This window comes from Aptenodytes patagonicus, chromosome Z, assembly GCF_965638725.1.
Source record: "Aptenodytes patagonicus chromosome Z, bAptPat1.pri.cur, whole genome shotgun sequence".
In the NCBI taxonomy this organism is placed as follows: domain Eukaryota; kingdom Metazoa; phylum Chordata; class Aves; order Sphenisciformes; family Spheniscidae; genus Aptenodytes; species Aptenodytes patagonicus.
In genome coordinates, this window is record NC_134982.1 from 61,557,767 (window position 1) to 61,571,038 (window position 13,272).

The 13,272-nt window shown below is 36.1% G+C and overlaps 1 protein-coding gene across 19 annotated transcripts in view; it reads left to right on the forward strand.

Moving 5' to 3' along the window:
- The window catches only part of PAM (peptidylglycine alpha-amidating monooxygenase), a 146,751-nt gene that overhangs the window by 65,334 nt on the left and 68,145 nt on the right, over positions 1-13,272 (forward strand). For all 19 annotated transcript variants that reach the window (XM_076363156.1, XM_076363162.1, XM_076363165.1 and 16 more), the window contains 2 exons: positions 3,718-4,230; positions 5,399-5,519. In XM_076363156.1, coding sequence (XP_076219271.1) covers positions 4,139-4,230; positions 5,399-5,519 — 213 coding nt within the window. In that variant the 5' untranslated portion in view covers positions 3,718-4,138. The remainder of the gene's footprint in view (positions 1-3,717; positions 4,231-5,398; positions 5,520-13,272) is intronic.

The following is a 13,272-nucleotide window of genomic DNA, read 5'->3' on the forward strand; positions in this document are numbered from 1 at the left end:
CCCCTTGTTGAACTTCATGAGGTTGCTGTCAGCCTATTTCTCCAGCCTGTCCAGGTCCCTCTGGATGGCAGTATGACCCTCTGGCGTATCAGCCACTCCTCCCAGTTTGGTGTCATGAGCATTATACATCTGTGTTTCTGATAATTGCTCTCCCAACCTCTAGATATCTGACTGTTTTCAGATGCATTTACTGATGTTGAGGCTCAAGAGGTTGACAGCTTCTGGCCGAATGCTTTTTGTGTGCATCTTTGACCAAAGTGTCATAAGTGGCTGGATTTAGTGCATTAATGAATCCTTAAGCTGATCCCACAATATACTGATTTTCCTGGCTTATTAGAAGCAGAGTGCTTCAACCTGGAGGCCTAGCTGCAGTTCATTTGTTGAACTGGCTATTGTGTGTATACCCAGTTGTTGCTTAAGCTTAAAGTTTTGTCTATGATGAAATGTGGACTCTGCTCTAGTTGAAGACAGAACTCAAGTAATCCTTGCTCAATTCCATCATTTCAATGCATAAGAAACAAGAAAGAAATTCAATTACTAGAAATTACCACCTGTGATGGACCTTCATATCAATCCCCATAAGCTTTGACCATCTTTTTTTTTTTTTGAGGCAGTGGTGGTTGAAGGAGAGGTTTCTGCTTGTGGCTTATTCACTTGGTACGGTATATAAAATGTTTTAGTAACTAAACTGAGAACAAGGAATTATTATAATGTGCTTTATGAATTTGTGGTTAATACAGAGCTGTCTCTTTCTGTAGTTCATTTTTGGAAATTGATCATTTAATTGGTGTTCTTTTAAAAGACTCACTGTTTAATTTGTATAACATCACATTGAAATATTGTTACTTTTTTTGGGTGCTATTTTGAATTGTATTTTGAATTCCAGCTTCTTGGCTACATTTTTTTCTTTTTTTTCTCCTTCAGCTTGTTCAGTAAGATGCCCTCGTGCTAGTTGCTATTCACTGTTTTGTTTTTCTTCACTCCCTTCTTTTATATCATTGTTTTTTGCTATGTCTGGGCAGGGCATGCGGGATAAAATAACATGCTTACATTGCCCAATCTAATTTTCATCTCCCTTTCTCTCCTTTCACTCTAGTCTTTGTCATTAATTGTGTCTTTTTTACTTCACTTCTTCTGTTCCTTTGGGATCTCTTACCCCAAATTGAGAGCAAAACAGTGGTATCAAGATGTCCACATAATGAACCTAAGTAACTGTGCAATCTTATTATTGAATCTCTCATCCTCACTTTTTTCCTGTGTTGTCTGGTATTCTTGTGTATTGCATCATATCTAAAATTACATTGAAATCTCTTCAGAATCGTGCTGCCTTTTTTTTTTTCTTTTTTTTTCTTCTTTTCTCCCAAATGTAAAATTTGGTTGTGCCGGGGTCTAATCTTACGTACCAGATGCATTAAACTTTTATCCATTTCATATCCATCCAGCTGATGAAACTGTAGTTAAAAACAAAGCTTGTAGATGAAATTGGCCCATTTTTTAAGTAGAATGTACAGATGTTAGGCATACATGTATTGATCTCACTTCAGATTTAATTTCTTTGCTTTTTTAGATAATTCCAGATTATTCCTCTTTTTTGTTTTTTTTTGTTTTTTTTTTTTTCCCCTTCCTCTTTTGTGGTCAGCATTCTAAAAGCCATGAATCATCAGATATTCCTGATGATGAACACACCATTGAGGTGTGTTCTGGTGATTTTTGCTATTACCATGCTTAACTCTGCAGCGAGAATTGAAAGCTGCTGTAGAGAAACCCTCATATTTCAGATGAGGAGGGACTATTAATGATCAGGTTTCTCAGTAGCTTTCTTTTATTAATTTGTATACCAGGTAGATGTTTGTAACAGACTTGGTGTAACCAATCTCAGACTTCTTGAATCTGCCAAAAATTAAGCATTTGTTTTTATTTCTAGTCACTGGAAAATATCTTTTCAGATTCCAGAAAATTAAGTCAGAACGTTGTAATTCTGTGTATGTTAAAATCCAGTGTATTCCTCCTGCCTCTGGTCTTCAGAGCTCTTGCTTGTCAAGCATATTTACAGTATGGTCTGAAAATAAAGGCATAATTCCTTGGGTAATACAAATAAAAGTACTAGAGCTTCCAGCCAGATGGCTTACAAAGGTGCTGAACAGTTACTGTTGCATAATTATACCTTAAAGAGTAACAGTAATGAGGCCCTCTGTTTTTATAGTTGTCTTAACTTTTAATGAAGCGTATCACACGTCTTTTTTTTAAATGATTTTTGGTTTTCATCACAGTACAGTCCTTTATATTTTTGCAGCTTTCCATAGTTCACTAGTGAAGATGATTTAGATCACAGAAATGAAGACATGAAAATTTACATTAAAAAAGAATTAGGCTTGTATCATTGCTTGCATGAATGATTTTGGACAGTTTTGGCATGTTTTTGGCAAGCTGAAAACTAAGATGAAATCTGTTTTTAGTTGTTTGTGACTGAATATTTTGTGTCATCCTTCAGTGAATGAAATGTGCAAGTTTAACGATGATTAATTGTTGCTGTAATCAGGTTTTTAAATCTTACAAATAGTTCAATGCAAATCTAGTGTAGCTGCTAAACAACAGGCAGGTGGCCAGCATGGCTTCTTAGTCTATGCATAAACACTTTCGTTTCATAAGAAGCCTTTTCGGTACATGTGCCCTGAGATGGAATTGATTTTTCGTAAAACACATGAATTTTAATTGTGTTTCATTTCAGAATCCTTCTTTTCTATTTCATCCTTATAGCAGTATTTTGACTATGGGGGAGTATTTGGACTATTCCAGGGGCTGGGACAGGTTTTGGGTGGTTCTTTCCTGTTAATATTTATCTTAAAAGAATTACTACATAATACATTTTAAAGGTTTTGATTTCATTTATGACTCAGAATTTTTCTTCTGCCAGAATCTGAATGCTCAGTAAAAATACTAGCATGTGTCTTCAGTAACACACAGTGTGATTTTCTAGCATACTTATTAAAAAAAAAAAAAAAATTTGAAATTAAAATGTTGCATCAACTAAAATGGGGAAGTAAGAACAGTTAAAGCAATGAGGAGTGTAATGGTTTACGCTGATATAACCTCAATATGTGAAAGGATAGAAAAATATTCAAGTAATATAAAGCAGCGTGATCTCAATCGTTCTTGTTGCAGTATTTCCAAAAATAATTTGTAAGTGTCAATTTTCTGAAATGGATATAAAAAGTAACTGAAGTACATAAGAAACAGATACCTTAATGACATAATGGTGTATTACAGGTTGTGTTAAAAGTAAAATATTCTCCCAGCCTGCAACATGTGCAGAAACATTTAGTCATAGTTGATAAAATTTACAAACCTTGATTCTTGCCATGTCAGTGTTTGGCTTTTTTTTTGCTGGTTGTAGAACACATTATACTAGTGTTTCTATGTGTGAAATGCTCTATGCTTTGCCTTTTGCATATTGAGGATTTTTTTGTATTTCTTCCTATCATGTAAGATGTGTTCGAGAGTGCATTTTGTATATCAATATGAAACGTGTCGGTTTCTGACCCTGTATGGGTGGGAGGGGAGGAAAAGGAGGAATCAACAGACTTGGTGCAATCTTCACTGGGTTGGGCTAAAGCTTGTGAAAGAATGTACTAATGTATTAAAATGCCTCAACAGGGATTTGCTGAGAACTAATGCTGTAATGTGTTAGTCATCCTTTATCTGCTTCTATTTTTACAGGTTCTGAAGGATGACTGACGCTGGTTTCTGCGACACCACTTGGAGTCTCTGCCACTGTGGATTGATAAGTAACGTGCAGATTTAACTGCACAACCTGGGGAGAAAGCAGCAGGAGTGCTACTTCTTCTCAGCTCCTTAAGTGGACAGAAGTACAGTGTCATTTATCTGCAAGGGAAGATTCTTCAACAGATTTTTACAGCTAATAATAAAGACAACATAGCATCATCCACCTTCCTGATTTACAGCGCATCACCTTCCAAGACAGATGGTCTGTCAGAAGCTGGAGGATGCCCACAGAGCACATAATAATGAAGCAGTGAATTGATACTGCTGCTGCTGCCTAATTGCAAGGATCACAGCCCATAGAACTGCACTGCACTTTTTCTGCTCCCTGAATCGGGCCAGGAACAGCAGGGTGGACATGGCTGGCCTCGTTAACAACCTCCTAATACTGTTTCTTGTTTTTCAAAACATCTGTTTGGGTTTCAGAAGCCCACTTTCTGTCTTCAAGAGGTGGGTTATGCAGGAAGACCTTATGTGTTGAATGCATGCAATCACTTATGATATTACGGAAGTATGAAAAATCATGTCCTAGATAAAAATGTGTATGGTATTTGTTCGGTTTTGCTCACTTGCTCTGAATTTTCTTTCTGCATTTTTGAAATGGCACTCTTGTCATATTGAAGACAGAAAGTCTTGTTTTATCCGTAGGTTGGTCTATGAAATGTGAGTTTAGGATAACAAAACAACAATTAATAGAACTTTTTAGATAACGCCACAGGTGTATTACACAGGGAGTAAATATATTTCAGCTGCTCGAGTTAGTTTGCAGTATAAAATGATGTTTTAACGAGAAAGCATCGAGTACCTTAGAACTGGGCAATCCTGGGAAATTTTGGGGGTTTTGAATGCAAAATTGCATAGGTAAACTTCAATGTGGTGTGGACAAAAGAAGTAGCCTCTTAGCTCTCCAAAAAAGTGTTTTACTGTTTGTGAGGTATATTGGACACTGTAGTTACCAAGTTACCATGTCACTTTTATATTTATATATATATACGTGAATATACATATTCAAAATTTCTGTCAGTGTTGCATCATATTTCAGATGTCTTATCATTTAGTTCCTTACAGTGATCTACATGTTTTTACAATTTGTTTATACATTGCATTCAATACAGACCTTGATATTCATGTGAAGTTGTAAAACTCACTGTTTTACTTTGCTACTTATAATAGGAGTTGCTATAAATGTTGTGGTGTTGGAATTAAAAATTTCCCTTTACACATTATTTAAATTTAATCTGTATTGAATTATACATCAGGTACATAGTCTTAAAAAAAACCCAAAACTGTTGTGAATGATTAACCGTTCTTGACATTTTCTACTGAATTAATTCTCTATCTGTACATCCATGTACCTCAGACAATTATTTAGATGAGATGACAGGTTATGTTTTCAGCTAATGTTTTCCAAACTAGTCTGTGTGATTGCTCAGACGAACTACTTCAGTAAGTGCTTGATAACTAAGATGTTTTCCTCAGCTCATGAAGGAGTGAAATTTCCAGATCACTCCTGGAGCTACTCAGCATTGTCAAACTTTATTAGTTCTGAAGACCGTTCTTTTTAGAAAGACATAACAAAAATCAATATTTTTAAAAATCTTTGCTCCTTCTCTTTAAGGTATAAAGATACTGCCAGACCTTTTTCCAGTGAATGCCTTGGAAGCGACCAGCCGGTGATTTCACTTGGTCTATCAGATTTTGCACTGGACATTCGCATGCCTGGGGTGATGCCAAAGCAGGTGAGAGAAATGTAGTTTTTCTTTTTGCCACTTGCTCTTTTTTTTATAAGCTAGGAAAATAAAGCCTTGCCTACAATATCACTCTCATACAATGAACAAAAAAACCAGAGTGACTTTCATAGATATATGTATGTCCAGAGAAAAGTTGGAAACAGAAAAGTAATCTCAAATAAGAGAAAAATCTTTTCATCTGATCAATTTTATTTGTAAAATGTTGATTTCATACCCTGAATTGCTGAAGTTTATTAAAACAAAAAATACGAGTTTTATTAAAGTGAAATATTTCCAGCTGTGTTAGTAAGGCATACATTTATTTAGAGTTGCAGTTTACACCAAATCTCAGGTGACGTCTCAGTGAATTTAGTTACATTAAATTGAACATTGCTGCAACTTTGGCAAGCTGGGAGAAAACCACCAAAAAGCATTTTATAAGGGTAATACTTTTGACCCAGTATTTTAAACCCTTAAAATACTCCAGGAAATCTACTATAAACAAGTTATAATGGTATACTCTTTCGGGTTTGAAGTTGCTTATCTTCTACTGAGCCAAAGTGAGTAAAAATGAAGACAATAATTAAGATTTTTAACATTAGCATTAACATTTTTAAGATTCATATAAACGTCTGAAATTCTACTGTCATTTTCACATGTATTTTCATTAAGCAAGATAAACAATGATTAATGGGTTTTTTTTTCTCAGCGAGGCAATGCAGGGAATTATATATGTCATTGAAAGACCCCACATCTCTTTTAGAGGGCTGCAGATGCTTGGAAAGAGGAGGATGTTGTGCTGCAGTAGATGGTGACTCATTGTTGCAGATAGCACTTTCAAAAAATACTGAAGGGAAAATGAGGTTTTCAGTTATTGGGGAGCACCCCTCTGGAACATGTAATTTGGAGCAAATGGAGTCATTCCAGCGGGTGTGAAACAGAAATATAGTTTCTACTAGATCTTATTTGTCTGCAGCAAAATATTAAACTTATCTTTCAGAAAGAGTGAAAAGTACTCTCAGTTCATCCAGGTGCACATTCGTAACTACGTTTTATTGATTTTACCTGAGGAGTCATTAGTTGAAGAGCTAGGAAACACATACGAAGGGGTCAGTCACTTCAGATTCCTATTAAAAAAAAGAACACCAAAACCCAACACTAGCAACAAAAGGCTGTGATAGTTAATAGAGAGGACATAATACTTTTCACATTCATGTGTACCTATAGCCAACAGCCTTTATGTACACAATAAACTGAAATGCTACGGTCTAGTGTAGATTTGGGGGAGGGACAGGGGAAGACAGCAACAGAAAGCAACTTGCCAAGTTAATTCCTAAAAAGGTAAGTGAAAATAATCAATAACTAGCCTCATATACTTTCAAGTCTAACTTTTATTTTACTCTCTCAGTCTCACATGCCCTTTTCTTCATTTCCCTTCCACCTTCCACAGTGTCCCACACTACCTGCACAGGAAACTTGGTTCCCATTTAGACAAGTTCAGCGCTGATATACTCGGCAAGAAGCAATGGCAGAAAAGGCAATCTTCGTTTTCTTGCAGTTCATAGGAGGAGATAACCAACAGCTTCGTAGTTCTAGTGGTTAGTTCATTTTTGTGGCAGAAAGAACATGGAAGGGAAGAATCCTCTTTAGAGAGGAAATTCTTCTGTAGTGGCTTCTTACTAGCTCACTATCTTCTTCATGTACCTCTTGGTCCTAACTGGGCCAATATGTGTTTAGTGACCATGGATCTGCTGTGAGTTCATGTTGTCCATACTGATGTTTATATAAGAGCTAAGTTAGGAGTTGGACTCGATGATCCTTTTGGGTCCCTTCCAACTTGAGGTATTCTGTGACTCCGATATAAAGGTTTCTGCTTCCAGGGTCTATCTGCAAATAAACCAAAGAGTAAGAGGACAAGTGCAATTTCTAAAATGCTTTATTAAGGGCTTTCTGGAGGTGTATCGCTATTTTGGTTATGACTAATTGCAGTTTCTGAGTTCTCAAGCATAACAATTTATGTGGGAAAGGTGAGAAAGGAAATAAATGAAAAAAACAAGGAGGAAGAGCAGAAGTTAGTGGAGAAGATGTGAACGAGTTAAATCTAGAGAACAGAAGAGTATCTTTAGAGCAACACCAGTATGTTCTATGCTATCTCTTCTTTGTCATGCATTTTTTGTGAAAAGAAAATTTTGTTTCAACTGGATTGTTACGAATTCTGAATTCACTGTTTGGCCACATATTAGTACTTTCAGGAGACTTCACAAACTGAATTCTTCTGGCATCCTTCTCTCTTGGTGGTACGCACACATGACAGTCACATTTCTTATCTAGAGTCACAACTAGCTAACAGAAAGATGGAACTAACCAGTTCTTTGTTTACAATTTATGACAAGTGTGACCTGCAGTAGACATACAATCAGAAGGTTCATGTAATGGAAGAATTGTTCTGGAAGGGCTGGAGTCACTGGTTGTTTAGTCAAAAATATCTCCAAGCTCGAAAAAGAAAGGGAACTTCTGCTGAGCTGAGTTCTTCCATAGCATCACCGTAGGCAATCGTATTTAATTTTATTTTCCAAAGTCCTTGATACTCCAGCTTCCTGGATAATTCTTGTTGAAAACGGATACTGAAAGTAAATCTCTTGGGATTCCAAGAAGTCTAACCATCTGCATGTATTCCCTGAAATTGAGATGAATTTTTGGTATTACCAGTAAGGTTGTACCTAGATTATGAGCATTCACATTGTTGTTTTGGAATGCTTACTGTAGGAGTCATTGAATTCTCTTAGTGTAGGGGCATATAGCTAACATACAGCTTAAACTCTGTGAAATATGTACCTGGTTCATGGAGGAAATATGTACACATTTCCAAACAGGAGGAGGAGGGCAAAGAAACCCCAAATGATTTTGTATCATCTGCATAGTAGCAGCTTATAATAGTGAAGGTGATAAAATTCTTGGTGGAATGATTTGCAAATGGCTGGAGCCAAGTTTAACGTCTGTCCTTGTACTGCTAGGTTAGTTGCATAAAATTCAATTCATGTATATCTTGTGTTGTCAAGGCTGTGGGAAAGGTTGGCAAAAACCCTACTTTTTTTCCAGTGAGTTACTAGACTTGTAGTGACTTTGGAGGGTTGGGGCAGGGCGGGTTGCCTTACATTCTGTAGCTGCAGCTGCCCCGTGAGTGAATCAATGAGAACTGACTCCTTATGCAGCTTAGGAGTGCGCTAACTGTGCAGATCTGCCCCCAAGTTGTGCATTCTTCTGGCACAAGCGCCAAACATGAACATTCACGTGAAACTGTTCAGAGCGCTCCTTATGAATAGGGGCACTGAAGTGTGTATTCAAACAATACAAATCTGGAAATCAGTGAGGTAGAATGGTTTTGCAGCTCGGTTAATAAATGTGGTTTATATTCGTTGGTGCTTTTGAACAGTACCACCTCTCATAAGTGGGGGAAACAATATCTGCAGTACTTAAATACTCTGTTTTTCTTAATAATTATTCCAATTGCACAGTAGGGAAAAATGCAACTAATATGTCATGTGAAGAGTAATTTTTGTGTGTTATGCTGAAGGGTGGAGGACATCTAAGAGCTGTGGAGAGGAAGACCAAAGGGCTTTTTCAGTTCTGAGGGAAAAATTCTATAATCACTCTTTATACTTAAGATAATTATAAGAAAATTATCACTCTGCACAGTAAATTAATAGTATGTTAGGACTTATTATTTAAATAGGAAGCAGTATGTTTTATCTTGGGGGAAGGGATGGGATCAGCTTATTTTGAAAACTCTAAATTTCAGATACAAAACCCAATACTGTTAAGCAAATCGAAGGCTGTTTTGTGAAAGCATTATTAAGAATGCAGGGTAAACATGTTTACTCTACTGGTAACATGGTTTTGCTGCTGTGAATATCTGTTTGCTACAAATCAAATAAGAAATAATGGTAAAAAATTATAGTGCAATTAAAACTCTCTCCAGTAATTTTGTTCATAAGTAATAATTTGGGTTTTTTAATTAATTACTACCATGCTTTATGCTGAACAAACTTTTCATTGGTAAATTAATTTTGGTACAGCATTGGCTTAAGTGTACACTTGAAACCATAAATATTGCTAAAGGCACAAAAAGTGGTAAAAGATGTCATTATTTGGTGGGATATTGTTAGTGTGGAGGGGTTCTTGTCTAATGGATTTTGCAAGTCTTTTTTTTTTTTTTTTTTGAAACTGCTTATCTTGAGCTTCTACCAGTAGGTCAGCAGTGACTCGTAATACCTGCATATTCAATTTCGTAACTTTAGTTTCTCAGTTTGAAGTCTTCATTTAAAATCTTTCTTCTCATCTCCAGTTTGCTTGGGTATAGCATACCAGATAAAAATACATAAAACAAGAAGGAAATTTGATCATTCGGATACCCATGAATTACTGGCACCTCTTTCTTTACTATTGCTACGACAACCAAGTTGAGATCTTGACCTAAGATTCCCCAAGACTTGCTTAGACTCTGGAGAAAGTTGTGTGAATGACTTGGTTATTACTTAGGGTGAAATTGTGTAAAAAGTAGAATTTAGTTACTTATATGAATCTGGACCCTGGCCCAGTGAATATCAATACCAGAGATTTATGAGAAGTGATGCAATTATTAGTCAGTAATGACCCTTATTAAAAACAAAGATTCTTCCTTTAAAGAAAAGGGGGGGGGGCAGGAGATGGGATGGAAAAACGTGGGGCTTTTCTCTCCCCCCCCCTCCCCAGTCTGCTTTCAAAAGGCAGCCTGTTGCACTTTGAAAGTTCTATTCGTCTCGTCTTTTCACTTTTTTTGGACACGTCTGAATTGATGGGGTTGTGCACAGTGGAGCAATCTCACTTTTCCCCCCCCCTGCTTGTTTCTTATGCAAGTTGAAGTCTACATAATCATTTTCTTTTGAAGATGGATCAAATGTGCACGCTCACACTCACAGCCCTACTTACAGTGAGGTAGAGAAAACAGGACAGAATTACTGTGGATTCTGCAGTGTGCCTTTTGTAATGCTTTAGTGTCAGGATGTTCCTGCTATTCTTGTGTTTGAAGTCTGGAACATTGACAATTGGAGATAAGCAACCAGAATCTGTTTTGTTGAATCCAATAGCTGTTTTTTCATTTGCTCATTTTATCTTATTAGCTAAATACAACCTGGCTTGTACGTCAGAAACAAAATGGAAAACCCTTGTGACTATGCCAGGTCGAGTTTTTATGCCAGTAATGGTAAAGACTTCAGAATGACCACATTGATTGACTGCATTATCCATTTGGCCAAGCGATCTTTTCTCTGACTATACCTAATAGGAGTTATTTATGGAAAGACCATAAGAGGTATGATAGGAGAGTAGTAATGCAAAAACTAGAACATACCCTCCCTGTTTACAGTAATAATGAGAGGTTGCTGGCTTGGCGTTTTAGTCCAGACTATCATATTTAATAGATAGTGATAGTTCTTTGTGTCATGAATTTGTCAAATTATTTTTAACCCATAGATAATCTTGGAATTTTTTTTTTTTCCAAATATGCTTCTTTCCTTTTAAAAAGTTATTGGAAGCATTTTGAAAAAGGTTGTATTTAGGGTAGTTTTGTGGATTTGTTTCCTGGCTTTTGAAAAATACATTTTGATAGAGAAGAAGAGGAGATAAATGTTTTAAAAACAATGTGGGGTAGTAGGGTGGAACAGTAGGAAGGGGTAAGGGATATGAAACTACACCGTGAGCAGTATGGAATTTTAACAATTCAATGCTTTGACTGTACTGATCATCTGTAGGCTTGTCATGCTAAAGTAACTGCTGGCCAGGATATCTTGTTAATGGAATGGAGTCGCTTCAGATTACTTTGGAGGACAATCTGAAGATGACTAATGTAACGCAATATAAACAATAACAAACAGATGGGAAGTAAAATCTTTGACTATTCCCTTTCTTCTTCCCCACCCTGTTTCTTCTCCAAAGCAGTGGGCCTCATTAATTTTTGTTTCTTTTTTTTTCTCTTAAAAAACTGTGCTGTGTTTTAAGATTAAAATCCTAAAGGCACATCAGATTACCTAAGAGCATATATCTAAACTGTACAATGTAGAATACATTGGTATTGAAGACAGATGACAAAAGAACATGGAAGAAGGATGTTTATCTGGGACAGTTGCTACTTGTAGATGTGTTATAACACTGAGTCAGGGAGGTGTGAACCGAGTTCTGCAACAGCTCAGATAAATGAGTAGCACAGTACCATTTTAATACATCTATAATTTCCAGTTAACAGTCTTCGATTAAAAAAAGAAAGAGCCAAAAATACAAGTAAATCTAGACTTCTAATAATCTTTGTAGATGTTATGACACAAGTTATAAAATCTCAGCCATTGCATCCATAGTAAGTCCTAATACTCTCTTCTTAACTAATTTAATTCTTAATTGGGTAAATGATACTTTCAAAAGATACGTCATCCTTATTTTTAGTCCACACTGTTTCTAAATTCAATTTGTGTTTAAAGACAAAGAATCTACTGTTTGTTTCTACTACAATGTGAAGCATTGCTGCCATTGACTTCCAAAGTTTGGGTATAACGTTCTAAATGAAGGGTTTTTTAAAAAAATCTACTTCTGAACCCAGGTTAAAGAGAAGAGGTAGAATATTTCCTTTTCAATTTCTAGAAGGCTTTAGTATGCTCATTCTGTAAATGCATATAACCAGAGAACACAAAGACATTCATGTCAGTTGTCTCAGCTGACCTTTGTTCATCCTTCTAGCAAAAACACCAAAAATGGTTTCTTATCTGTGCACATCACTGCTTTGTGTAATCACATATTTTTAATCACCATTGTACCTGTCCTTCCTTCTCAGTTGCATTTGATTGTTTACACCTATTTGTGGTGTCTTCTTTCAAATTAGGTTTGAAGTTTTTCATAGCAGGAATTTTATTTCATCTGTTTAGTGCAGTCCTTATGAAAGTCCTGTCAGTTTTTGTGTTCATGGGTGTAGTGAAATTCCAGTAGCTGACATCTTTCCTTTCTTACACAGCCTTAAAAGTTGGAAAAAAAGGTCTAAAATAGTTAATAGTGTAGCTATCAACCCAATAGCCACATTGCTGACCTTATAGCCTAATCTCTGTTACATGTAAATAAACCATGGCAATGAATTTATTTCTTAAAATAGTAAACTAGATACCCTACATCATCTTTGGCCAAATCTCTCAGTAAAGCAGGTCGTGTTTTTTCTAGGTGATGCTTTTGTAGGACCTGCATCTAGCTTACATCTAGCTTACAAAGATGAGGCTGACTTGATTTTTCGTTTGTGTAGTTCATATGCATTTAAAAAATGTAATTTTGTGCTGTTCCAATGATTTACTGACTGTTTTTTTGATGTACAAAGTAAGAGCCTTCCTTTCAGTAGGGTTGCCATATTTAGGTTTTACTGTTCTCAAGGACTTCGTTTTATATTGCAAGTTCTTTCATAGTTATCCAAGGTGATTGTAGATGGAAAACTTGGATTTTGTTTGTGGCATTGCTCTGAGTTTACTGTGTTTGCATTTTAATTGGTTCATATTTTAATCCAGGAATACTTCCAAGGCTTACATGCTGAGCATTTTAAACTCAAATCAAAAGTCTTCTAGGCAACAAAGGCAACTGTAGCATTATGAAGAGGGCATTCTTGATAAGTTTTCTGCCCATTGTTTCTTGTGCAGATTGTTCATCCAATTGCTCCAGGAACATGTTAGTCCTTTACAATGCTTAAGCAAGAAAATCA